Source organism: Pseudopodoces humilis, chromosome 11 (genome assembly GCF_049639895.1).
Source record: "Pseudopodoces humilis isolate 2021_Gansu_Grassland_sample_001 chromosome 11, ASM4963989v1, whole genome shotgun sequence".
NCBI lineage: Eukaryota > Metazoa > Chordata > Aves > Passeriformes > Paridae > Pseudopodoces > Pseudopodoces humilis.
Genome location: NC_142210.1, coordinates 22,952,726 through 22,979,165, shown reverse-complemented (window position 1 = coordinate 22,979,165; position 26,440 = coordinate 22,952,726). Strand labels below are relative to the sequence as shown.

Sequence of the window (26,440 nt, the reverse complement as noted above, 5' to 3'; positions counted from 1 at the left end):
TCACACCTGCCCTGAAGGAGTTCCCCCCCAAAAATGCCCCCACAGCTGCACTTTCAGCTCATGCTTAACACAGAAGGTTATGTAAAGTATGATGTGATAATAATGTGACTTTTTAAATCCTAAATGATGATATGGCAGCACTTTTTTTAGTTATTTCTTCAATTAGTTTTTCTTAGATTATTATCTCCAAATTTTTACATTTACCTAAAATTGTAGATTCAATAATAATTTTCAAAACCCTTGGTTTTAATTTTTAATACATTGCACAAAACCCAAGAAGGGGAATGACTCAAGACTTGTCCTTGACAATAGTAAATATTTTTTATTGCTTTTATGATTTGAATATTCCTAATGATTTAGAAATCTGTTCTGATGTTATTCTGGAAGAGGCCAGATGGCCAAATAATGTGTAGCATGTAAATTAAATCAGCAGTCTGATCAAAATACTTATCCAAATACAAATACAGGCTGTGACAATAATTCCACAACCATTTTCAAAAGATAAGAAAAAGAATCTTGTGCCAAAAACTGTGCTTTGGGTATTCCTTAAAATTGCATTAGTGGTTTTCAGTGGAAGGAGCATGGAAATCGATGTCTTGTGTGATAGAGGGAAGTATCTACATAATATAGATATCTACATAATATAGAAACATAAATGTTATTAATTATTCAATTCTTTAGTAATGAATATTTCAATACTGGCATTTTATGTTGGGTTGAAGGGGTGGGGTCTGTGCTTGGCATTTCTGTCCTGTGCCAAAAGTGCAGGAAGAGTTCTGTGGATGTGAGGTTTTCCAGACTTTCTGCTTTAAAATTTGTTTCCAAACGCTGCCATCAGCAAAGCAGCCCCAGCTCCAGTTAAACCAGTCAGGCCAGTAATGAAAACCAGTTCATAAGTGTCCAGGCAGTCCCTGAGTAAACTGGAACTGGAATTAGGATTAAAGATATCCCAAAATAGGATTAAAGATATCCCAAAAAGGAATAAACCCAAGTTATTGTGGGTTCACATAATTAGGATTGTTTAGGGCGTCCCATACAGTTCTTTCCTTCCAAATTGCCAGCTTTAATTTTATTGTACAAAGGAATCTTGCTGAGTCCCAAAAATCTGGGTAAAATGAGGTTTTCCTGGAGCAAGAGGCCTCATCTCATTTTATCTCTCTCTCATTCTCTCCAGCAGATCACTGGAGATTGTTCTTGATTTGCTCTTGCCAGAGATTGTCCCTCTTTATTAATATAATAATACTGAGATTTAATTAGACCACGTATTTTATTTTACTTCCCATCCTGTCAGCAACAAAAGGTGCAAGGAGAGCAGACCATAAAACATGTCAGCTTGTGGAGGGGGTCATTCCATCAGCTCTGCTCCGAGGGCACGGAGCAAGGTTATGGAAAATGGGCAGCACAGAGGAGGAGGGAATCATGGATATTCACATATTGGCTTAGATCTGCCCCTCTTTAATTCAAATTTTATATAGTGAGACTAATCCTGGCCTCTTTAGCAAATGCTCTGTGGAGAGCAGGATCCTCCCTGTGTGGAAATTTGTCCCAAGGAAGGAGTTTAAGTGGCTTTGAAGTTTGGTGGCAATGGCTTGGGTGACAGTAATGCCTTACAAGGTTTTTTACCTCTAGGTCACCACTCCAAATCCAGTCTAGGTCATTACTGACACAAAGTCATTATCATCTCATGAATGTCATCAAATGGCACTCCAAATGTTAAGTATCCCATTCTGCAATTGAGACATGAGGAATCTTTCTGTCAATTTTCTGGACGATCAGTGAATCGCTCATCGTGTCACTCTTCACCCGTAGCCTCTCCTTTATCACATCCAATAAAAGCCATCACATGCCAAGGGTGGTCAATATCTCATGGCTAACCTGCCATCTCATTTGCTGTAGAATAGCCTGAATAATTTATTTGGTGTGTGTCCAATGTGATTTTTGTCCTGTCATTGTCTCACATTAACATTTCCCCTTACTTGCTCCGCCGTGGAGGTGATTTAGTCTAGTAGGTATTTATTGCCAAAGGGTAAATAATTAAAATGTGCTTTTCATCTCTGTGTTTTCTGTTGTTATTTGCAGAGGTGGCTAGAGGACAGTGTTGACTTTACCAATGATATCATGTCTATTTTATGTTTCAATACACAGCTATTTGTCCAGTTCCAATAATGCTAAAATTTCAAAACTGACACAGGAAAGCCTTATCAATAAAACAGAATTTATTTATAAGAAAGCTTTTTTTTTGGTGTCATGCCCCCCAGTATCCTTCTGGATCTAGTCTTTGTGAAGAAGGACGAGGAAAGGTTTTTCAGTGCTGGTCAGGATGGGGATTTCTTCCTTTTCTGTTCTGGGTACATCTCTATTATCATTTACTTTAAGTCCTTTTACCCCTTTATTATTCGTGCTGCATGTCAGTTACGTTTGGAAAACTTCCAACAGCTCCTCCAGCCCAGCGAGTTGTGAAGGACAACCTCCTGTGACCTGGTGGCAACCTGAGCCTGTCAGACCTTGGCCACGTGCAGCCTTCACAGAGCAAGGACAGGTGAGGCGTTTGCTGACCAGGGCTGAGGTTTTAAATAACACCAGCCCTGCTGGAACAGTCTCTGCTGAAGCTGGAGTCCTTTGTGAGGGTGACCCTCCTTTGGGCCAAGAGGTCGCTCTCCATTGCACAGAGAAGAAAAAAAGGATGGGCAGTTGGAGAGAACAGTGAGGAGGAAGCCAAGGAATTGTCAAAATGTCTTTAGGATATGAGCAAATTATTACTTCTTAACATGCTTAAAAGACACAGAACTGAAATGAAAACCAGTAGGTTGTTTTTTTTTCAGGTAAAGTAGAAAGAGTCTGTGAAGGTTTTCTTTCTCTTTTTCTCCTTTTTTTTTTTTTTTGAGCCAAAAATTCTAAAATATTTTTAAATAGGATTGCTCTCTCCAGACTTACTTTTCTGATTCCCTCTCAGCGGTGTTTCTACAAAGGCTTGTGCTGATGCCACTGGAACTTTCATAGCCAGCCTGCTTTTCCTCATCCAAAGTGCAAGCAAGGCTGAAAATGGAGAGCTATTAAAAGCCCAAAAGTTCCAAATCCAGGTGGAGAGTGGTGTGTCAGCTGCTGAGGAGGAAGGACGTTTGAGGTAAGCGGGTGCTTCCCTCGTCGTTTAGAACAAACAAGGTTTAAAAGTCAAGGGCAAGACCCCTGTGCAAAGGGATGCTCAGGGTATCATTTCTGAGGCCAATTGTGCGTGCAAAATAAGGTTAAACCTGCACACAGCTCGGGCTCTGGGTGACAGCTCCCATCCAAGGGCAGAGGTGCTGCTGTAGGACCAGCACATCCATGGAATAAAGAGTGCTCAGCTGCCTTTTTCCTTTTTTCCACGTGGGTTTGCTCCAGCCCAAAAGGAGAAGAGTGCATGGACTGGAACAAACTGCTCTGGCTTCAGGAAAACACACAGGAAGGAAAGAAACCAACCTGGCTCAGCAGTAAAACCCAGGAAATTACAGATTTTCGGGCTGGCAATGCTGAGGAATGCACAGCAGGTAAAGAGGAGGGAGCAAGATTTACCTGGACACATCCCACCTGAAGTTTCCTGTTTGTAAAAGGAAATTAAAGCAACAATGATAATTAAAAAATACTTTGATTTTTTGAAATTACACTTGGTTTCTGCTTCCAGGTTGTGTAAAACTGTTGAAAATCAGCTTGTCCTGCAGAACAGGTGGGTTCCATTCTATTCATTGTGATAACAGGAGGGAATCTGATGTCCCCATTACCTCAGTTTCCCTCTCAAGGAGCCAGTCTCAGACCAGCTCTGTTAACAGTGAAATGTGATTAGAAGCTCTGCTAGGTCAGAGCAATCTTTCTTCCTCAAATGTGAAAATATTTTCTTATTTAATAGACTATCAGAGTCACCAACTTTGCCAAACCATCTTCCTAAAGAAAAATAAATTAAATAAATTTGAAATTACTTAGGAAAATCTTGTGGGAAACTGCATCCTATGGTCCACATGCAGAGATCTCAGTGTCTCTTGCAAATCTTTTCTATTTCATATATTTTTAAGGCACAACTCCTTTTGGTTTATTTTGTTTTTACTGGTACATCACCTTCTGAAAGGTTTTATATATATAAAAGAATGGAAATACAGGCAGCAGCTGAAGCAGTTTCCAAGGAAAAGCGAGAGGAGGATGATTTACTGAGAACTGTAATGAGAAATAGACTCTCAGTTTCATAAATTCAGAGTAAGTCCTGGCGCATCTCCCTTAATTGATGTCCTCTCCTGAAGTGCCACGCGACTCAGAGTCCATCCACCAGGGAAAACACATGGATTGCACTGGGTTATTTAATAATGCAGGCAGTGAGGAGGGAAAAATCACTGCAGGCAGAGAACTGCTCACAGCTCAGGCCTGAAATCCCCAAAAATGAATGGCAAAGTCCTGCCCTCCCTGCGATCCAATCGGGAAGATGAGTAGTCCTGCACAGCTCTTCTCCTTAGATCCCGAGCAGCACTGAGGAATTATTGATGGAGATATCCATGGATTGCAGGATTGGAGGCAGAACGAGAAGGTTCCTTTAACCCAGGAATTGCTGTTGTCTGTTGGAATCTCCAGGAAAAACGAGTGTGGTGGAAGGTGTTTGATTCCGCTCTGCTGATCAGAGGAAATGTGACAGTTTGCCTTGGGAATGCTCTCTGGAATATTTTTTCACATCGTTGAGAAGCGTTTTGCCTGAAGGTGTGAATTTCAAATTGTGCACTAAGGATCTGGAGATGTGGTGCTGGGTCTCGGGAAAAAGGGAAGAAAAGGGAGAGAAATCCAGTAATGTAGATAAATAGACGAAAATGAGATCTACATGAGAGGTTTGATTAAATTTGGAATTGGCTGCTGGACCAGAAAGATAGAGCTAAGTAAAAGCATGGAGTTAACTAAGGGAAAAATGAGTTTGGAGCAGGAGCAAAACTCAAATTCATCTTTGCCAGCGAGGCAGGAAGCTGGAGTGACCTTGAGAGCGGCTGTGAGTGCCGTGCACGTGCGAGCCCTGCGGCGGCTCCAGAGAACCCTTCGCAAAGGCAGCTCTGATGTTCATTTTGGTGCATTTAACACAGAGCTGCCATGGACCGTGTGTGGCAATTAAGTCTGTAACTCAGCCTGCTGAGAAACCAAGGAACTGGCAGGGAAACTCAGGCTCCTGAGGCCAGCATGGTTTTATATCTGAAGTGGTCTCAGTCTCTTTGTGGTGCAGGAGAGGTGGATGTGTCGTTAGATGTAGATTAGTAGGTGACAGCCTGGATTTAGAAGTGTTTTTTACAAACAGGGGAATTCTTCCTGGCCATCAGGAAACATTTCTTCATGGAAAAGTGTTGTTAAACATTGGAAGGAGCCACGCAGGGAGGTCTGGAGTTCCCATCCCTGGAGGTGTACAAGGAATGCCTGGACATGGCACTCAGTGCTCTGGGCTGGTGACAAGGCAGGGATCGGTCACAGGCTGGATTTGATGGTCTGGGAGGGCTTTTGCAACCTCAGTGATGGTGTGATTCTGTGACAGGGCCTTGGTCAGTGGTGGTAAAACCAGTGGTGACAGTTTTAGGATCTCTGAATCAACAGATGAGTAAGTTACTGCTGTGTCATGGCCAGAGCTTGTCCTAAAGCTCTTGTACTTCTGGTCTTAAAAAATCCCAGACATGTCACTGTCCTGCTCAGGAACACTTGCCACTAACAAGAGACCCAGCAGTGCCTTCCTGCAGGTATTTACCATCATGCTGATCCTCTGTGGGCTCATTTTTCTGCTCCTATGACCTGTTTTTTCCTTTTCTGTCCAGTCACAGCCACTTCCTCTTCTTGTTTTAAGATCCTATTCTTTCTGTCCAGAGTCTCTTTCTAAAATTTTTCTCCCCTGCTAGTTAACTGTAATTATACAGCTTTTTAATGAGTTTTGATTCATTTAAATGTGCTTTATGTGCTTTACGGCAAACCCCCTGCTGGTCTAATTTTATATAGTGTATTTAATTGAGACCCCTTTTGCAAGTACACAGTTTGTGTGTGGTGAGCAGAGCCCCCAACCATAAATTCTGCTTTATTCCCACTCTTCTGATTAGATTTTTATTTGCATTACATTAATGTTTTTTTCCCCCACTAAAATTCTGTCACGTACATTTTAACCACTCCAGCAAATTAATTCTTGCTATATTTAATGCCATACAGAGAAACGTCTTTATGGAGCTTCTAATTGTTAATTTCAAGCATTCCAAAATTAGTTCCATTTTATTAATTGGGGAGTCACTGCATTCTGGAGAAGACAGAAAGCTCTCTCACAAGCCACATTAACTGGACAGATGTTCTGAAATATGTTAAATATTACCCAGTGAATGGTGATACAGTTCATCAATCATGTCAGTGCCACAGCCACTCTGGGATCTGGTGTGGGGTAAAGGTGCTGGGAGGGAGGCAGTGTCAGAAAGGATGAACTGACGCCACAGACAGCAGTTTTATGTTTAGGGCAAAGAAGGAAGAAAAACATAATTTAAAATAACTGGAAAAATGTCATTATCCCCAATAGACAGCTATAGAATAGTTTGGGTCATCAAATTCCAACCCCCTGCCATGGCAGGGACACCTTCCACTACCTCAGGTTGCTCCAAGCCCCATCCAGCCTGGCCTTGGACACTTCCAGGGATCCAGGGGGAGCCACAGCTGCTCTGGCCACCCTGTGCCAGGGCCTGCCCAGCTTCACAGGGAAGAATTCTTTCCTAAAATCCCATCTAAATCCACCATCCACCTCAAAGCCATTCCCCCTTGTTCCATCACTGGACAACATTGAATGGAAGCTTGTAGTGCTCAACAGTGCCATGAGAAAAGAGGGAACTTGGTTTGGGTTTCACTGGTGGTTTGGGTTTCACTGGTGGTTTGGGTTTCACTCTTGGTTTGGGTTTCACTCTTGGTTTGGGTTTCCCTGGTGGTTTGGGTTTCACTGGTGGTTTGGGTTTCACTCTTGGTTTGGGTTTCACTCTTGGTTTGGGTTTCACTCTTGGTTTGGGTTTCACTGGTGGTTTGGGTTTCACTCTTGGTTTGGGTTTCACTCTTGGTTTGGGTTTCACTGGTGGTTTGGGTTTCACTCTTGGTTTGGGTTTCACTCTTGGTTTGGGTTTCACTGGTGGTTTGGGTTTCACTCTTGGTTTGGGTTTCACTCTTGGTTTGGGTTTCACTGGTGGTTTGGGTTTCACTGGTGTTTTAGGTTTCACTCTCGGTTTGGGTTTCACTCTTGGTTTTCCCTGGAGCTCAAACACTTTACAAAGAGTCAGGATCATTTTATGAAGTGCCAAACAGAAAGTTCAAGCAAAGCAAGAGCTGTCCAGGCAAATTTTTCCTGAATATATCGACTATGTGGTAAGAGGCAGATCAAAACTTTCTTTCCAGAGTGGTCACCAAAAATAACCCACCTACCTCCTGGCAACAGTTCATTAACTGGGTCATCTCCACCCCTCTCTTGAAACAGATCTTATCAGCAGCACATCTGAAGGGATAAGAGTGTCTTGGGATGTACATTTACATACAGAGAGATAAAAAGGCTTACATAACCCTAGGAGCAGAAAATACAACTCCCCCAGAGAATTGCCAATGTTCCCTTGCTAAATCCTGCATAATGGGGTTTTCCTGCCGTGTCAGCAGCTCCATGACAATAAAGCCTACGGCACAGGTATCCTGAGAGCCAAGTTCAACGACCACGGGGCAAGAAATGCCAAGTTCCCTTCCTTTTTCCAGCTAGATGGATGAGGATTGAGCAAAGAATAAAATCTCTGCATTATGGCTCTTAACTAACCCATTCAAAACAGCCCGGGGAAATATCCGGAGCTCTTTGTTTTAGAGCAGGGTGTTCAAGGCTTATTTAATCTTTTTCAAATACGTGGCAATAAAATGGAATTTTCTGAGGCCTTCCAAGAACCCAGTCAGGGCACGTACTGACAAAATCCCAAGTGTTTAAAATCAAGAGCACTCCAGCAATTAAATTTCAGTTTTTAGGTGCTGGGTGTCTTCGGCAAGCCTGCTTGCTGAGTCAGCACTTTTGATTTCGTCCTCCCTCATCCAGGTTTTCCATAGGATTTGAACAAAGCAGATGGATGTGGTCAGTGGGAGCTGTGAGGGTGGAAGATGAAGCACGGAGACTCAGGAAAGCCACTGGAATCTTTCTCAGCTTCCATATTTATTTCCTGAAATACCTGTCCCCAGTGTGTGTCCTACACTGCTTTCAGGGGGATGGGTTGGGTGGCCTTGGAAAACAGAGTGATCCTAATTGTTCCGAACTTCATCCCACATCCTGGTCCTGAGGAGTTCTGTGGAAGTCTTTTATGAAATGTGGAGCTCAAATGTGGTCATTTGGTGATGGTCAGACCTTACAGTGGGCAGGGGTGACCTTATGGGCTTTGTACTTCTCCCAAGTCCAGAACTCTCCATCCACTCAAGTCAAACTTGCTCAGGATGGAAAAATCTCTCTGGGATTTGTCTGTAAAAAACTGAGCAATCAATTCATTCAATCACATCATGGAAAATAAAAAGTTTCTGGTAGTATGAGAATACTTTGATTAGCTGTACAATCAGCAAAAAAAAAAACCCACCTTAATAGTCACAAAATCTATGGAGGTTTATTTTTGCTGTGAGCACTTCAATTTTCTGCAAAAGCCACAAGCAAACAAGATTTTTGAACCATTTCAATCCACTCTAAGTCAGAAAGCACGGTCTCTGTTGGCATCTCTGTATTTTATTATTGTGTCAAAAATTAGGTGAGAAGGAGAAGCCAGAATGAACAAAAAGTCCATGTGTCTTACGTGTTAGAGGAATCATTTTTGCCTGGCTCTAAAGAGGCAGCCCCAAACCCCAGCAGGATTTCGGTGTTAGCTCACAGCAGAGTCAATGTTTGCTCAGTTCTCTCTTCAAACACTTCCAGCATTTTGACCACTCATTTGAAATCCTCCAGCGTTCCTTTGAAGGGTTCTGCTTTCCTCGGGTGTTGAAACAAACATTGGACGTCTTTGTGACTCTTTTCAGCCGGTTTTCCTGTGGTGCCATCCCAACTCTGTGGGATTCCTAACGGGGAAAAAGGATTCAGGACCAGCTTGCACATCGAGCTGTGACGTGCTCGGTATTTGCAGCAACTGGGGAATATTCACTGAGCCCACGTACAGTCCACAGAATCTCCTCTATTTATGGTTAAATATCATCCAGATCAGAAAATGTTCTCCAAAAGCTCTGCTGTTTGTGTGGGACAGAAGTCCAGAACCCGTAGGAAGTGCTCAGAGGAGAGGAAGGACATCGTGGCCATGTCACGACGCAGCAACAGCAGGAAATTTTTAGGTGTCCAAACAATTTGATAAAGATCAGCAAGGCCAGAGAAATCCTTGTGCAGTATTTTCATTCCATGCTTTAGAACAGGACTGGAGTGTTACATTTTCCACATTGGAGCAGAGTCCTTTATCAGAAACAGGAATGTTTTGGTCACGTTTGCACCTAATTTTGATCAGAGCATTTCCCATTCCTGCTGCCGGAAATGTTTTGCTTGCGTGAACTTAAACCAATTTTTGGCAATTCTGACACCACCACCTTCAAAAGCACTGTGAGAGTTTTAATCCAGCAGGATAAAATTGATAACTTTTATAATGACATAATTATTACTGGGAGTATTAAAGAAATGAATATAATTACTGCATTTCTTTAAACCAATGTTATTTTTAGCCTTGACTCTACAGTGACACATTGGATGACAGGATCCTTGACATTATTTTAAAATTCAATTGAATATGTAAGCCATTATGTGTGAACTCCCATTCCTGACAGGTTACCTGCCATAGTTTCTTTATTCAAATCCCACTGTAACTTCCAAATTAGTGACTTCACCTTCTCCACACTTGAAATTAAAACCAGAATTTAAATTTCAGAAAGTTTTAGGGGATTTTGGGGGGAGTTTGCCCATTATACAGTTTTTGTATCCTCTCCATGGACATTAAATATGCTGTTGGGAAGGAGAGAAGTCCTGTACACCCAACAGGAGGTGAGTTGTCCAAAATTGCTCTGTTACGTACAGGGTTCTTGAGTTACTCATAACATAAATCGCTCCTCCTGTGAGTAAGAGCCTGACTCTCAGGCTGGCACTAATCTGCAATCAAGAAAATCCCTTTGGGCTGGTTCACCTGGGGAAAGGAGATTTGATCATCACCAAAAGTTTAGGAGGGAGTGACCCAGGAGGGCATAAAAAGGGCTCCTCTTAGCTTGGAGTTTCTATTTATAAGTGGATAACTGTGTTAAGCTTTAGCCTTTTTTTTATTTTCAGTGAATGGGTATTTGAGGCTCATTTCCAGCCCTTTCAGAGCTGTAGAGAAAAGGGAAATAAATCCAGTGGAAACAAATCAAGCAACAATATACATCAAGCTATCTCCTCTCAATGTTTTTCAGCTGAAACCCTGCTCTAGGTAAGGTTGTTTACTAATCATGTTTAAAAGCTTTTATTTTTAATTGAATTTGTTATAATGTAGCAAAATTTTAAAAGTTTATTTTTTATTATTTTTATTGTTATTGTTTATAATGTAGCCACATTTAAAATGTCTATTAAATCTGTAAAACCTCACATCATTGGGTGACAGGGTTGTGCAAGCAGGATGTGTTCAGCAGTGCTTTTAGGGAAATTCCTGTCAGGAATTCCAGAGTGTGATTACTATATGGAGCAGTGGGTGCACAGGAAGAGCAGAGCTGGAAAATACTCTCAGGCTCCTGGGAGTTTACTCCAATTTCAGCTCAGCACAAGAGAACTTGGGATTTTCCCTGGGGCTCCCTCTGAGACTGTTATCAACAATGTTCCTGCATGGAAGCACCAAGGAGATGCTGGAGATGTTCCTCTAGCCATGGACAGGGTGTGTTTTCAGGGGAAAAAAATCCAGAAAAAGAACCAAACTGAAAAACCAGAACAGTGTTTATGAAAGGCCTGCCTTTCACAAGCTCAGGGGGAAAATCAGCTGAAAAATTACTCCCCATCTTTTGTTAGCTGGAATAATGAGGGTGGAGAGAGATTTGGATGTCGCTGCCTAAATCCCAAGGTAATTTATCCAGTGGTTAACAATGTTCAGAGGAAAATACCTCTGGAAAAGCTGTAAATCAAAGCAGAGCTAAGAGGGAAAAGCTGCATATCTCATATAACGAGATTGCTGAATGGGAGTTACAGATGTTTTAGCATAAGTATGAAATTATTGGAATAAGGGAGACATGGCTGAATGAGAAAAGTGGGGATTTAAAACATCAGGAGTTTCTGGGAAGGAAGTACAAGATGAAATTGGAGGTGTTATTGGCAAGGGATTATGGAGGTTTGCAGAGAAATGATGGATATATTTATGTGATATGACAAAGAGTTTTGCTTTGAAATTAAGAGGAGTGAAAGTGGAGAGGTGGCTTTGGTATTTTGTCTTCAGGGATTGAAAGTCAGGTCATTATTTTAAAAATATATTAAGAAAACAGGTTAGTGCATCAGTTACTGCACAAATACATCAAAATTGATAGTGCATCAATTACTGCTTGATAACGTGTATATTGATAAAGGAATAAAATTGGAATGTGGATTTGCCCCTGGAATATTCTGTTCACTGGGAATAGCTGTCTGCAAATTTCACAACCCCAAATTCTCAGCTGGTCCTAAATGAGCCAAGTGGGGTGGTTTGTATGGACTGTGGCTGCATCCCCAGGGAATCTCACATCTGGCAGAGCTGGATGGAACACAGGCTCCTATTAATTGCAGATGAGCTCTGCTTGGTTTGTCTAGGGAAGAAGTTTATCACTTCCTTTGCTTCCCATTTTTCTGTTGGTTCCCCTATCTCTGCATCAGCTCTTCCACCATTTGATTTCCTGGCATCCTGTTTGGCTTTTAAATGGCTCCTCATGGAGCAGGGCATTGATTTCTCCTGCATCTTCTGAATTTCAGCTCTTTTCCTGCCTTTTCAAGCTCTTTGTTCATCTCTTTTCCATGCCTGTGTCACTCTGGTGAAACAACTGCCCCCAAATGAACACCAAAGTCAGCTGGTACCTCCCTGCCCCTAAACCTGCTCTTGTCAGACACAAAACATCCCTTTCCTTTCCTTCCTTTCTGTTTTATCTTGTTCTAAACTGGTTCCTATCAAATGATTGCCCAATCCATCTGTCCACCAGGCTCCTTTCTAATCTCAGAGATTTGCTACCACTGTAATTTCATGTTGCAGCCGCTTCATTGTCTTGCTTTGAGAATTAATCTCTCAAAGCACTTTAACTTCTCCTTTTCTTTATTGCTGCTCTCTCTTGCTTATTATTTCCTCCAATAGGCATCAAATTCCCAAATAAAAACCTGAGTGTGGCCTTTCAAGAATTGTAAATGTTGATGGTCTGGGTTTTTCTTTCCTTGGATGTTGATTCATGTGATGGCTCTTATCAAAACTTGTGTGGCTCTTCCCCCTAAAAGAGCCTCTGGTGACACAGGAACAGCTTTAAAATCTTGGAACGCAGCCTTGGAAAGAGGGGAAATTACTGATATTGGGGACTTATTGGGAAAAACTTCCTCCCTGAAAATGTTGTTAAGGCTTGGAGCAGACTGCCCAGGGCAGTGGTGGAGTCACCATCCCTGGAGGAATTCTGAAAATGTTTGGATGTGGTCCTTGGGGACACAGTTTATGCTGGGACTTCCTGATCTTAAAGGTCTTTTCCAGCCTAAATATTTCCATGACTCCCTAAGTTTTGAGTTTCAGAATTCTGCAGCATCGCTGTTTACTGGCCGAGATAATTGGAGCAATAAATATGAGAAATCTCATAAACTGTGCTCTGAAATACAGAAGATGTTTGATGTGGGACAGGCAGTTTAATCCATGGAATGGGAGCAATTAAAAGCTTTCAGAACCTTCTTCTGTGCCATGGCTCAGTCGATATTATTGAAAACCAAAAAGCAGAATTACCCAACACAGAAATATAAAAAAAAACAAAAATACTTTTTGTTCAGCTTGAAAAAACCATTTAATCCAAAAGGAACATTATTTTGAGGCTGCTTTTTTGGCAGGCCAATCCATATTTCTGAGTGCAGGTGCTTTCTTTTGACAGGTTTTAGTTAACAGCTGTTTAAGGGAAAGACTGAGTTGTTAATGTGGTAGGTGCACAGGGAGGTGTTCCCTGGATGTGACAAAAGTCCCGCAGACACCAAGTGGAGTAAAATATCGAGTTAATATGGGATGTGGGGCTGTAGTCCAGCTGGAATGGAACCCTGACCTTGAAGTGAACTTCAATTTTTTCATTTATTTTTAACACAAAAATTAGAACTTGAAACCAACATGAAAACAAGGATCTCTCTCTCCCCCTATTACATGATTTTCTTTGAGGTGATTTAGAGGACATATCAATACTGCAGCTTTTTGTCGCCACAGCAATTTTTGTTGATTGATAAATTGTCTGATATTTTCAAATTTAAAAGGTGGATAGTGGAAGGTGTCCCTGACCCTGGCAGGGGTGGCATGAGGTGATTCTTTAATCTCTCTTTAAACAAAAAAAATTTCTAGATGTCTCTGCCTGCTCTCTCTCTGCCAACCTAGGCTAAGTCTTAGTACTCAAATTTTTAAAATCAAAACTAAAATTTTGATTACAGGGCTAAATACCCTCTTGTCTGATGTTTATTATATGTTATTACCTCAAACCAATAAAGGAATATCATCGTTAACTTTATTTAATGGTCGCCACCAACTGCAAGCTCACTGAGTTATAACCGCGAGGCGAGTGCACGTAGTTAGTGGTTATTTATCAGCCAGAGGTTGATGGCTTTAATAGGGCAGTAATCTCCTAATGAATGCACTTTAATTGTCTATATGGAGAGGCTGTGGAATTGTTATTTAAAGTGTAGAACAAACCCTGAATTGCAAAGGCTCAGACAGAAGAGGGTGAAACGCCGCTTCCCAAAGAAATTCCTTTCTGGAGTGAATTAAACTTGAACCAGGGTCAACCACCTGCAGTAAAACCCAGTTTTTATGGCCTCTTTGGCTTTTGAAATGTTATTCTTCTTCCCCCCTCTGTTTATGAATGTTTCTTGATTTACAATGGAATGTTTTATTAAAAACGACGCTCGCTGTATCTCTGCACCTGCAGAATACTGAAAGTGGAGGGATTATTCACAGACTCACATTGAAAAGCCAAAAAGTCAGCCCAGCCTCACCTCCTGCTCTCCTTGGGAACAATAACTGTCCGTGGATTTTGGGCAGACTGCAGTAGAATGTCATGAATTTATTATTTCATAGTGATTTATACTGGTAAATATTTTATTAAGAGTTTGAATTTATATTTTTCAGTAGTCATACCCAGCGCTAGAACTTCTTTAGGGTTTTGGCTGTTTATTAAGTTAAATTTGTCTCTTTAAAGTATTTCAGAGTAGTTTGTTGTTGATATTGATCAACATCATTTGGAGGGTGGTCAATGACCACAGAGAGCATAACAAAAAAATCAAAATTTAGCTTTTTGAAGCAGTTCTGCCAGTATATTTAGGCTGTGTGATTTCTGTACCAATGCCAGGAGTCAGAAATACCCAGTTCCAGTAGTGTGTGTAAAGAATTAGATCAGAGAAACGTTCCTAACTCTTGTCTTTTTCTTTGCTTCAGTATCTTTAAAACTTAGCCCTTTTTCATGTTTTCCGTGGCCCAATCAAACAAATACTACAGCAAAGCTTGTCTATGGAACCTTGGAGTAATCTTTTTATGGAAAACAATCAATATCCAAATTACAGGCAGGAATGGACTGTTAACAAGTGCAGCATTAAAAACTAATTAGAGATGCATAAGACTAAAAAGGAAAAAATAACATTGGAACACACAAACGCTGCAGGTTCTGAAGCAGGGGAAGGGCCCTCCATGGTTTCTTGGCTTCCTTGCGCTCCAAAGTTTCTTCCAGTCCTCTGTTCTCATTTAAAACTGGCACATGGTCATAGCAATAAATTTCATTTCTTCCCCCATTAAAGCATCCAGATTCAAAAAATAAAAATATGAAAAGCGCGGCGCGAGTAGGTGGAAACGCTTTGTTGTGGAGCCAAACAGCAAGATGGACATTCTGTAATTTTCTGACACAGTGGGAGCTCTGCATGGGGTGGGGAAAAAAAAGAGCTCTTGAAGCCACACTTCCCTTTATCAGTTCCTGTGCCTTGAGTGCACTTTCTAGTTAAAACTTTTAAATTGCTTTAATTACAGCGACTAAAAAGGGCTGCTGCAGAAATGATTCCCACGCAAGTGAAGAGGTCATTAAAAGTTGTGGCACTGCAGCTAATTTGTGAACAATGCAGCATGTGAGGGGCTCCAACTGCAATAATTACATTCCAAAATCCATTTGCATTTCCCAGCCTGTCCGTGCAGCCCCTGGCAAAGCCCTCCCTCAAATCCTTCTGCAACATAAATACCAAGCTGTTATCATCAGAGATTAATAATTGGGAGCCTCACATCAACCCACTGATGTGATCCTGAAATAAATCCCTGACAGGTCAAGCTTTGCTTGGGTTCACCTGGAATTTGGTGAGCTGAGCTCTGCTGTAGTGGAATTTCCCAAGGAAATGCTGTCTCCCCTGTAAGATTACTATATAGAACTGCCTAAGTCACAGAGCTCCCATAAATATTTGGGTGTTTTTGGTTTTTTTTTCCCTCCAGGAATTTTGGCCTGTGTATATTTCCTCATGTTATGACATAAAACTGCTTTTCCTAAACATTAGAAGCCCTTTTCACCCTCCTATTTTTATAGCCATATGTTCCAAGGCAGTAAATTCCAGCTTGGTTGAACACTTAATGTGGTGTTGGCAGCAGGAGCTGGGGTTTTTTAAGCCCTTGAGATACTTAACACCAGCAAAGCCCTTAAGTGTGACAGAAGAAATCAAGCCTGAAAAGCTGATTTTTGCTCCATCTTGTAGATGATGCTTTCCACCTTGAAAACAAGCTGTGAAATATTAAATTTAAACATAGAAGGTTTCTTTCCAGTCATCCTTTGCTCAGCAATAGCTGTGGTGTTAACACAGATGCTGCCATAATGGGAAGAGGTGGCTGGTTTTAAAATGACCCAAAAATTTGGGGAGCTGCGAGTTGGTTTCCTGTGAGAGAGCTTTTCTTGCTTCCTCTGAGGCAGCTTTAGTCCCATCCATGTTTAATTCCAGCAGGAAATATCCCACTGCAAGCACTTGGGCATCCAGTTGGTCCCAGACCTGGTGGTGAGGGATGACAGGGAGAAGGAGTTTTCCTGGGAATATTTCATGGTTCCAAAATTGAGAAATGTCTTTGTTGTGTGAAATTAACACTATATCAGTATCAAATTAAATTATATTAATTTATTCCTGCCTGGGCAGTGCCTCCAGTGAGTCCCTTGGGTTTTAGGGTCCAGCACATCTCCATCCCAAGGAACCAGAGGTGTCGTAGGATGTGGCATCTCAAGGAACCAGCAGAGTTCTTTAAAAATAAACCCCACTTTTGTCCCACTCTGTTGGAATTCAGTGTTGTTTTCCTACAATCCCAGTCTGGACAAGGACTTGGCAAGATTTTGAAGCTACCTGAGCTTTTCAGTTTTAAAATTTCATTTATTTCCTCACCACTTTAAGCAAACGGATTTTGTTGCCAGGCCCTGCATATTTATTCCTCTTTTTTTTTTAATATAAAGTAGTAACAATATTTTATTATTTCTTTATAGAGAGTAATAAAACACAGCCCTGGAATGGATGAGGAGGAATATAAAAACAATTGCAAAGAAAAAACACAATATAAATGTAAATCAGGCACGTTTTTACTTTTCAGAGCTTTGCTGGGCTTTTCATCAGCTGGTCCATTGTGGTAATCCTTCCCAAATTGCTTAATTTTCTTTTCTAAATCCATGGACTCATTGCTCTGCATCCTTATCCTCCACAAAGTTTCTTTAATGGAGATCCCACTAATGCTAACCAATATCCTGGAGATTTCTGGATGTCTTGGTGGAGCAAACATTGATCTGGAGTGGGGAGAAGATGGTTTAAAGAGAAAAGAAAAGCTGAACCATTTCATCCCACACTCCACAGTAAATAATCAGTCAAAAAACCCTAAATATGTAATGGGGGATCAGAAAAAGTTGAAAGAAAAATCCAGTTTTCTATATAGTTTATTTATTATTTGAATAAGTTCAGCAGAAAATACTTCTGAAAACTTGTTTAATGATTTATTTTTTTTTTATTTCTTCCTGAAATGTCTTTATAAAAAGTTATAAAGCCCAGCTGCAGAAATCAGGAAAAGTGAAAATAGTTTAGTTTTCCATTAGAAAGGTCTGTGGTCAGACCCTTCAGTGAAATCCTCTTCTGAAGAAGGCTGTAAAAAATCAACTTCTCTAAAAGACGTTCAGGAGAACAAGGAGAAATAAAAGGAGTGACAAAGCCCGTTTTATGTTGCATATCCAACTTTTTAATGCATTTTCCATTCTCAAGTCCCTTTCAGGTGAATATTTCTGCTTTCTTAAGTCAATCCTGACCCTCCTTTTGTGTCCATAGACGACTTTAATTAAAGCTGTCTGGGGAAAAGAGCATTACTGAAGAGGGAAGCAGCCAGGGAGGGTTTTCTGGAACCAAACCTTTTGTTCCCTGAACAAGTCTGATGGAAATAGGAAGGGCAGCATCCCTTTGGATGAGGGTGACCCATGACTTGTCTTGTAAGAATTATTATACTTATTATAAGCACTCTAGACGTTCAAACATGACACGGGGTTGAAAGATTTCTTTTTCCTGCCCTATCTCTGCTGTCACTGCCCTTAAAATTCTGCCATTATAACAGAATGGGCCCCAAATAAGTCATTAAGAGAGAGGAATGTTTGCACTCAAAGATCTTTTTTGTTATGTAATGTGGCTCACCCCTTCAGCCATGGACAGGGTCATTTATGTTCCCTCAACTCTGTTTTCTTGCTGTGTTTGAAATAAAAATGGATTTGGAAAAAAGTCAAATTTTAGAAGTATGGCTGGGAGAAGTTGGGGAAGTGTCTTACCACTCGGGAGCGGTAAGAAATGCACGTTCTGGCTGAAGTTTGGCATCATTCCAAAGCTAAAATTGTGAGCTGAAATCTGACGTGGAGATGGAGCTGAAGTTTGGAGCGGTTGCAGACGCTGGAGTTTGAGACGTCAGCAATTTTTGGAGACGGGGAAATGGAGTTACAGGTGGGATGTGCTGAGATGGAATAAGGAGATCAGTGAGGAATTGAGCATGAAAATAAAATTGAAAACTCTCAGATCTGTGGGAAGGGTGAGTGGTGCTCCCTCAGGGAGAAGGGGTGGGATTGGCGTGAGCATTGCCGTGCTCATGGCACCAGCAGAGGGAGGAATTGGGAAGCCTTGGATTTCTGTAAGAAATCTGGTTTTTCCAATGAAAATCCCATTTTGGAGCTGAATGCAGAAATGCATAACCAGAAAACACAGCCCAATCATTGCTAGGAAAACCCCTTGGAGGAGTTTTGTCTTCAATTCAATATTCACCCCTCCAAGAGGGTCAAAAGCAATTTTTCAGGATAATATTGTCGTTACAGTCATGGAACAAATACAGGAGATAACAGGCAGCGTTATCAGAAAGGTCAGGAACAAATTAAATACAGGATTGGAGCAGTGAGGATTTTAGATTGTTGTGTGGTAGAGACAAGGGATGTAAAATATATTTAGTAGGGACATTATTTAATGCTGGTGGTTGTGATTTCCATGCTAATGGTGATATTTGTGCTTAGAAGGAGTGATTTTTTTCTCAACAAATCTACTTTTAAACATCTTTTTTGCCTGTATTTTAGTATTTATGACATCTCTGTTCCTTCTTCCTTGGAAAAATTTGTTTCAGTTGCTGTTAATTTTCTAAATATAATAAAATATTTTACAAGGTCCTTTCCAACCCAGCAGATTCTGTGAAAACACAGGAGAGAAATGGATGAGTTACTGTGTTTAAACCGTTTAATGGAGTTACATGTTCTTGATTCCAAGAAAAAGGAGCAATCAAAGACAGCACTTCTGGTGTTTGATTTTTCATTTTATAAAATAAAAATCCCCACAAACACCCACCAAAACAGTCAATAGAGGCCCAGTTACCATCATGCACCAAACCTTTTCCAACCAAGCCACAGAAATTCCCAATATCTGAGCATTCCTGGGAAGTTCTTTAGACTTGAACACTGCAACATCTCAGGAGAAAAATGAGTCTGTCCTGGGCCAGAAAAGATGAAGCATGCTTGAGAAAAATCTCCTGGAAGTGTGATATTTTTCCTTTGGCTCTGTGATTTTTTTGAGAACTTAACATAAAAATTTGTCCACTAAAGGGATGTCTTAACTGCAGCAGTCAGTGACTGAATCATTGAATTATTTCTTAAGGTGCTTGGAGCTTCCCCACCTGGAAAGTGTCAGTCAAAAGCCATTAAAATATGTGCACTCCATCTTCTCAATACCAGTTTGATGATTTAAAATCAAACTAAACCTCACTGTCCTATTTTTGGTGTATCATTTAGTTTTCCATTTATCTTCCTCGCTTGCTTTTTCAAACTTTTATTCTTTTTTTTGACAGTCAGTCTGCAATAAAATATCAGGAATTTGATTTTATTTGATGGAGACCTGCTGAAGTGTCAATGTGACACAGTGACCTGCTGAAGTTCTAACTGTCAGTAAACATAAATCAAGACTCAGAGGTGATGGACCACAACTTGGTTTAGGCTCAGTTTCTACATTTTTTAATTAATAGGGTAATGAAAAAGGTTATGAATTTGGGAAGGAATTGTTGCCTGTGATATTGGGGAGGCCCTGGAATAGAATTCCCAGAGAAGCTGTGGCTGCCCCTGGATCCCTGGCAGTGCCCAAGGCCAAGTTGGACAGGGTTTGGAGAGACCTGGGACAGTGGGAGGTGTCCCAGCCATGGCTAGGGTGGAATGGGATGGGATTTAAGATCCCTTCCAACCCAAACCATTCCAGGATTCCATGAATTAAGGATTAGGTGGCAAAGCCAGTAGTGTTGTCTTTGGGAGGACTGACAAGATTTGCTCTGGGACAGAACCTGCTCTGCTGGGGACTGAGGAAACCTGGATATCCACTGAGAGGCCAATTGGGATCTCCACTGGGATATCTATCAGGATATCTCTTTACTCCACGTTCAATCAAAGTTGTTTTTGGTAAGAAATGGCTGAATATGTGGATTCACATGATTATGTGAAAGCAAACAAAATTACAGCCTCACAAACTATCAGGAGTCTGTGCAAGAGGAGTTTGGCTTCTTTGAGATGCCAAATAACTCATTGAGTGCAATTCTTGCACTAATTTTTGGTGGATACCCACTGTACCCATATCCTTTGGGGTTTCTGGAGCTCTCATCTGTCTCTGGTTCTGTCTGCACTTCGAAGGGGCAAAGAGCACATGAAGGATTATCCTAAAAGAGCGTTTCCACTCTCTCATGTATTACAAGAAGCAGCTTTAATAACAGTGTGGATGGCAGAGACTGAGCTGGAGCCTTTATAAACACGAGGAGATGGAATGGAATATTTTGTATACAAAGCTGAAATATCATTGCCACCCAAAGTGCAGCACTTACGCCCGGAGTGCTCTCTAATCCATTTTAAATTGAATAGGAATACTTCAGGGAAAACGCCATCTCTTTTCATCAGTGTGTTGTCTCTTTTAGAGCAGTCACTGATCCTATGAAAGCCCCCACTTTTCTGGCTCAGCCTGTTCCCAGACATGGGGCTGGATTTGCTGTGCATGGATATTTGCTGGGGTTTAGGTTTTGTTATGGGGTTGATACATTAAATAAAAATTTCACCTGGGGGTTTGTGATGTGGCAAGGTAAGGGCTTCAGCCTTGTGAGCCAAACACATCTAAAATGTTGTTCTTTAGGCTTAACTTTATTGTCAAAAGTAGGTATTAGTCAAAGATCCATGCATTTGGTAATCAGGTAATCCTTGGAGGGATTGCCTCATGTTGTGAGCACTTTGCCTTTCTCTGGTTGCATGGAATTTGTGACTGGGCTCAGAGAAGTCACCATTTCTGTAATGAAGTTTTAGATTCTCTGTGAAATCTGGTTTTGTGGGGTTAGGATTGACATGATGCATGAGAAAAGCCACATCCAGCTGGGAGAGATGGAAAGGAACGTGCAGGCACAGCATGGCAAGTCCTGGGTAAATATCACTGATTTTTACTTTATTTTTAGATTAAAAAGTTGCTGTTAGCACAAAGTCTCCTCTGCTTAGAGCTTGTTTTATTTCCACCAGATTTGCTCGCAGCATGGGAGCTCTCTGTGGAGCCAACCTCGTCTTCTGGCAGGAATGTAGAATTGTTCAGGTTTCAAATGCTCAGATTTCAAACCCAAATGGATTTGGGGAGCCAGGGCAGTCACAGCAGACACAGCTCTGGAGGGTGAAGGGCTTTGCACTGAACCACTGCGGCGTTTGTCACGTTAGCAAAGACAAAAGCTGCTCTTCTCCATCAATTTTGACCAGGGTTTGGATGCTGCAGGATTGTCTGGCGTTGATTGATGTTGCCTCCAGTCCCCCAAGGGCTTTGGTGAGGAACAAAATGTTTTGGAGAGAGAGAAAGCTGGAGCAGCGACAAGTGCTCCTTCCTTCCAAAAGAAAATAAATCCAGGGCTCATCCAGCCCATCCATCACTTCTGTCCCCACGGTGTCTCGTGTGGAAAATGTCTGAGTTTTCCACTGTGAAACTCCCTGGTGAGACAGAAGGAGGTGGGAATGCAGTTTAATTGAGATGGAAGCTCCCCATCCCTCCTGGGGGATTCTGCAGGAGTAAATTCCTTCTTTTCCTCCTTGGTGTCATCATTCAGGGGATGTGTTCAAGCTGTGTCCTAGAGAATGTGGTGCTTCTCCTGCTGATAAAACAACCCCACAATAAAGTACATTATTTAAAATTAAATAATGTGTTATTTGGCTTTGCTGCCAAAATACAAAATGGAGGAAATATGTGAAAAATTGCCAACAATGCTGGATTTTCAATTAGAGTTTCCTTTTCCTTGGTGTTTTTTTGGTTATATTCAGCAGAAGATACAGAGAGGGAATATGACATTTTATGGATAAATGTGATGCTGTCCCAAAGTGAGGTCTGTGGAAGTGAAATTAATTTCTCACAGAACTTTGAATTATTTCTGGTCAAATTGGAAGTGGAAAATGTTTGGGTTATGTTTTGTAATTGCCAGATTAGACAGTACTTCTGTGTGGGATTAAAATTATTATTTCAGAGTCAGAGCCAACCAAAACTGGAGCCAGAGTGGGCAAGAGCAGAGTTTGTTAAACTGGGCAAGTTTCCTCTGGGATGTTTTTCCATAAATACCCCCCTGGTGAGCTCTGCCTTCACACATGGGATGAGCCCCAGCCACTCTGCCCACATCCCTCTCCCCACAAAGCTGCTGGCAGCTCCCCAGCAGGTTTGTTCCCTGTTTTTATCCTAAAGTAAATTTACCCAGCTCCCTGCATTCCTGTGGATCTGGTATTTTCTTTTATTAAAATGAATGTCTTGGCTCTGTTCGTGGATATTCTCTATTCCTGTGAAGAATGGGAAGCTGGAATGATTCATTAGAAAGGTTTTGCTAGAGTGATTGCCCAATGCCAACTTCACCTTTAAAAATTCCCTATAATTTTGTTTTTTCCCTTAAAAAGGCTTGGGAAGGCAATTAACTTTTTATCAATTTATTATTGTCTTACCTTGGGATGAGAACTACAGGAACTTTGATAAATGGGTTCAAAAGTTTGTCCAGCCTTAAAACTGCTCTTATAAATCTCTGCTTTCTGCTGATCTGAGGCCCTGGAGTAGAATTCCCAGAGCAGCTGTGGCTGCCCCTGGATCCCTGGAAATGTCCAAGGCCAGGCTGGTTGGGGCTTGGAGCAGCCTGGGACAGTGGAAGGTGTCCCTGCCATCGCAGGATGATTAAGGTCCCTTCCAACCCAAATCATTCCATAATTCTCCCTTGCTTTGGACTGATACACAGATATTTCTAAAATTTAACATCTAGGATTTGTTTTATTCATATTTAACTCTGAAATGAATTGGATTTTTGTTCCTTTTTTTTCTCCTATTTGCTTTATTATTCTGGATCTGCTGTGTGAGATGACAGAGCTGTGGTCAGGTTAGCAGCCAGGCTTTGCCCTGGGAGCAGCCACTTCTCCATGACAACAGAGAGTTCTTGTTTCCTGGAGCTATTTAAAGAAGTATTTCTTAAACCATCCTAGCCTGATGTTAATAAGCACACTTTTCATGGAATTAGCAGAACAAATTCACATGGACACAAAAAAAAAAAAAATTCCCCATTAATTGCAGCCTGACAGATTTGGATCTCCCTCTTTTTTTCTCTGTGCTGTGGAAGGAGCACTGGGAGGTAAACTGGGATGTGCCTTTTCCCCAGCCCCTCCTTGCAGCAGGGCTCCACGAGCTGCACGCAGAGAGAGATTTTTCATTTTGAACCAAACAATAAAATGACATCTGAGCAGCAGCAGCGGCTCCAGTGACCTCCAGCTCGCCCGTCATGGGCCATCAGTCCCTGAGCACTTGTCACATCCCAGGACTGCGTTAAAAAAATGTCACAGTGTCAACACATTTACCATGTGAAACTCTTCTGCTCGTGTCTCCTCTTGTTTTATGTCCCCATCAGTCAAGCCTAAAGCGTTGAAATTCCAGCAAACGCTTTGGAAGTGGAGCGGTGATGTTTGGGAACAGAATGCTCGTTTCCTTTAAGTACTTCCATCCAGCCCCGAAGAAGTAATCACTTCACAGAAGCTAATAAAGAATGGATTAAGCTCGAGCTTTGAAGAACTCATCTCAAAAGGGCCCCGAAACCACTGTCTAAAAGCAATATTAGCAGTATTAGGAGCTGAAAAATTACACCAATGTATCTAGGTCAGTGCATTATAGGGAGAAACAATGGAACTGATGTCAGGAATATTACCCAAAATCTGCCTTGGGTAGTCTGGGGGGATTTAAGTCATCAACTGTGCTTTCATTTGAAGAGTTTGGGGCATGGCTGTATCAATTTGCATCCTCATGTTTGGGATTTGGCTCACCAGGGGAGGTCCCACTGCAGGGTTTTGTTTTAAAGGCTGAACGCCATGGTAAGGATTTCCCTGCGTGTTTATGATCGAGGTGTGCGAACTCCTGAGAACAAACACCTGGACATGGAGCCAGGGGAGGTTCAGACTGGATATCAGGGAAAAGGTCTCCGTGGAAAGGAATGTTGAGCACAGCTGCCCAGGGCACTGCTGGAGTCACCACCCCTGCAGGGGTCTCGGAGCCATGAGGATGTGGCTCTTGGGGACACTCAGGCTGGACTTGATGGTTTTGGAGCTCTTTTCCAACCTGATGGCTCCATGCTTATTGTGTAAATTCCCAGTTTCCTTTGGAGTGGTTTAGAGTGGTTCTTTCTGGGTTTGTGCTGTTTAGGGAGCCACAGCACCAGGCTGTGACCCTGCTGGTGACATCCAGGGACAGCCCCCTGCACGATTTGTCACATTTTAAACTCCCCAGCAGATGATGCTGATAAAAACCCTCCTGGATGGGCAGGTTTCTTTAACCACTTCTGTATCCTGCTCAAAACACCTGCTAAAACGAGGCCTTTATTTCTTTAAAGTTGTGTTTGGGAGGGTTTTACATCTTTTTATTGAAAGGGAAGAGCTCTGAGAGGTGCTGAATGTTGTGAATGCATTATTTGCATTGATGTTAAATGCATACTAGAGACTAAAAGCTCATTGGTGTGTACAACAACATCTCTCAACATCAGCCTGAGGATTTGAAGTGAAGACACAAAATTATGGGTTTGATGTCTGGAGGTTTTTTCAAGTCACTCCGAAGCCTCCTGCACTTCAGAAGAATAGAAATATTATTATTTATATTAATCTACACTGCAGCACTGAGGCCTGGGAAAGACCTGGTCACAAAGGGAGGTAATGCAGACAAAGTTTCAATCCTGAGCTAATATTTTATGTTGTATCAAACTAAAATTTTGCATTGTTTTAGCACTCCAGTTGAAAGCACAATTTTAATAATAAGATAATGGAGAAAAACAAAGATGACTGGAGTGTCTGTGACAAAATTCTAAAAACATTCTTTTCTTTTGTGAATGTTGATGGATACCAGGAAACCACCTCTCCAGCAGCTGGGTAATTTGATTTTGTGTACTATTACAAAAGATAATTAAGCATCTGAGAGGAAGAAAAAAGGAACAAAACCAAAAAAAAAAAAAAAAAAAAAAGGCAGAATAAAATGAGCTGTATAGCTACAGGAAAGCTATTTTAAAAGAAATCAATTATTCCCTGAAACATGAGAAGCTTCATTTCAGAAATTACAACAAAAGGAACTGCTGGTAACCACCCCAATACATCTCCATTTCTCAAAATAGTACAAGCACTTGCAGAGAGAAGCCAAGTCATTCATTATAGAGTACCCCCAGGAGAGAGGTTTTCTCCAAGTGAACTTCACATTCCTCTTTTGCAGAGAAAAGCAACCCTGAAATAAAGACAAGTGCTCAGAAAGAAAACTAGAGTGGCCTTAAAAGTTTATACATTCATGGGCAGTGTAGGCATTCTATGGGTCAGATTGTTCATTTATGTATTTAGAAGTTTTAAAATCCTTGGGTTTAGACAAAAAGCTCTCTCTGTAGCTGTAACTGGACTGTAATACATCATTATTTTAAATAATTGAGTGTGATAATTAACTTGTTAAAGTGTTCAGGTGAGTGGTGTTAAAGGATGGAGAGGAAGAAGTTATGTCAGGTTTGATTTGCCACTAGAGAACTCTTGCTTCTGCAAAATGACAGCATTTTATGCAAAAGTCTGGATGTGATTCCTGGAAAAGCAGCCAATACATACAGTAATATTTTCACAATAAAATAGATTTTCCACAAGAGAAATTACAGTTTTGCAAAATTAGCAAGTCAGACACAAAAAAGAGCATTCTCAAAATTGATTTTTTTTTCTTTTATCCTGCCATTACTTTTTGATAACAAGACAATAAATTGCTGTGTTCTGCTAATTTATAATTTGGCTTCTAAAGATTTCACTTTGGTAGAGGATTAGCAGAGCTGGTGTGCAGCACTCAGCAAGGTAAAGAGACTTTGCTTTTAACTGTTTTCAAAGGGATTTGATGTTTGCCATCCCCGCAGAGCTTTCCCTGGGAATGGTCATCTCAGGGAGCTGGAAATGGGCCCTTTGCAGGAGAGATTAACGCTGGACCTTTGCTTGGCAGATCAGCTCAACGTGCAAGGGAGCTTTGATCAGTTTATGCACAACTCTGAGCCTCTAATGAGTTCATTTTGAAGCGCTTCTTCAACATGAAGAAGGGAATAATCTCAATTTCCGCACTGCTCTTCCCTGTGTTTTCCTCGTGTACAATGCTGCCCCTCGCTGACATTCGTGTTCCTCCAAAAGCTCAGATAATTGGGAGCTGAACCAACAAATTTCTCATCATCATCCTCCCTCTCTGAGACCTCAGGACACT

General features: G+C 41.3%; 1 protein-coding gene across 1 annotated transcript; it reads left to right on the top strand.

The window, feature by feature from the left end:
* Positions 1-2,247: 2,247 nt before the first annotated feature.
* LOC148183633 (uncharacterized) lies at positions 2,248-5,116 on the top strand. The gene is made up of 6 exons (XM_088060773.1): positions 2,248-2,314; positions 2,503-2,539; positions 2,954-3,124; positions 3,382-3,527; positions 3,662-3,703; positions 4,962-5,116. The coding sequence occupies exons 1-6, from the start codon at positions 2,248-2,250 to the stop codon at positions 5,114-5,116; spliced, it is 618 nt and encodes a 205-aa protein (XP_087916899.1).
* The last annotated feature ends 21,324 nt before the right edge of the window (positions 5,117-26,440 follow it).

Coding starts and splice junctions, on each gene's coding strand:
- LOC148183633 (XM_088060773.1), top strand. CDS start 2,248: ATGCCCCCCAGTATCCTTCTGGATCTAGTCTTTGTGAAGAAGGACGAG. Junction 2,315..2,502: donor GGAAAGGTTTTTCAGTGCTG/GTCAGGATGGGG, acceptor TGAGCCTGTCAG/ACCTTGGCCACGTGCAGCCT. Junction 3,125..3,381: donor GAGGAGGAAGGACGTTTGAG/GTAAGCGGGTGC, acceptor GGTTTGCTCCAG/CCCAAAAGGAGAAGAGTGCA.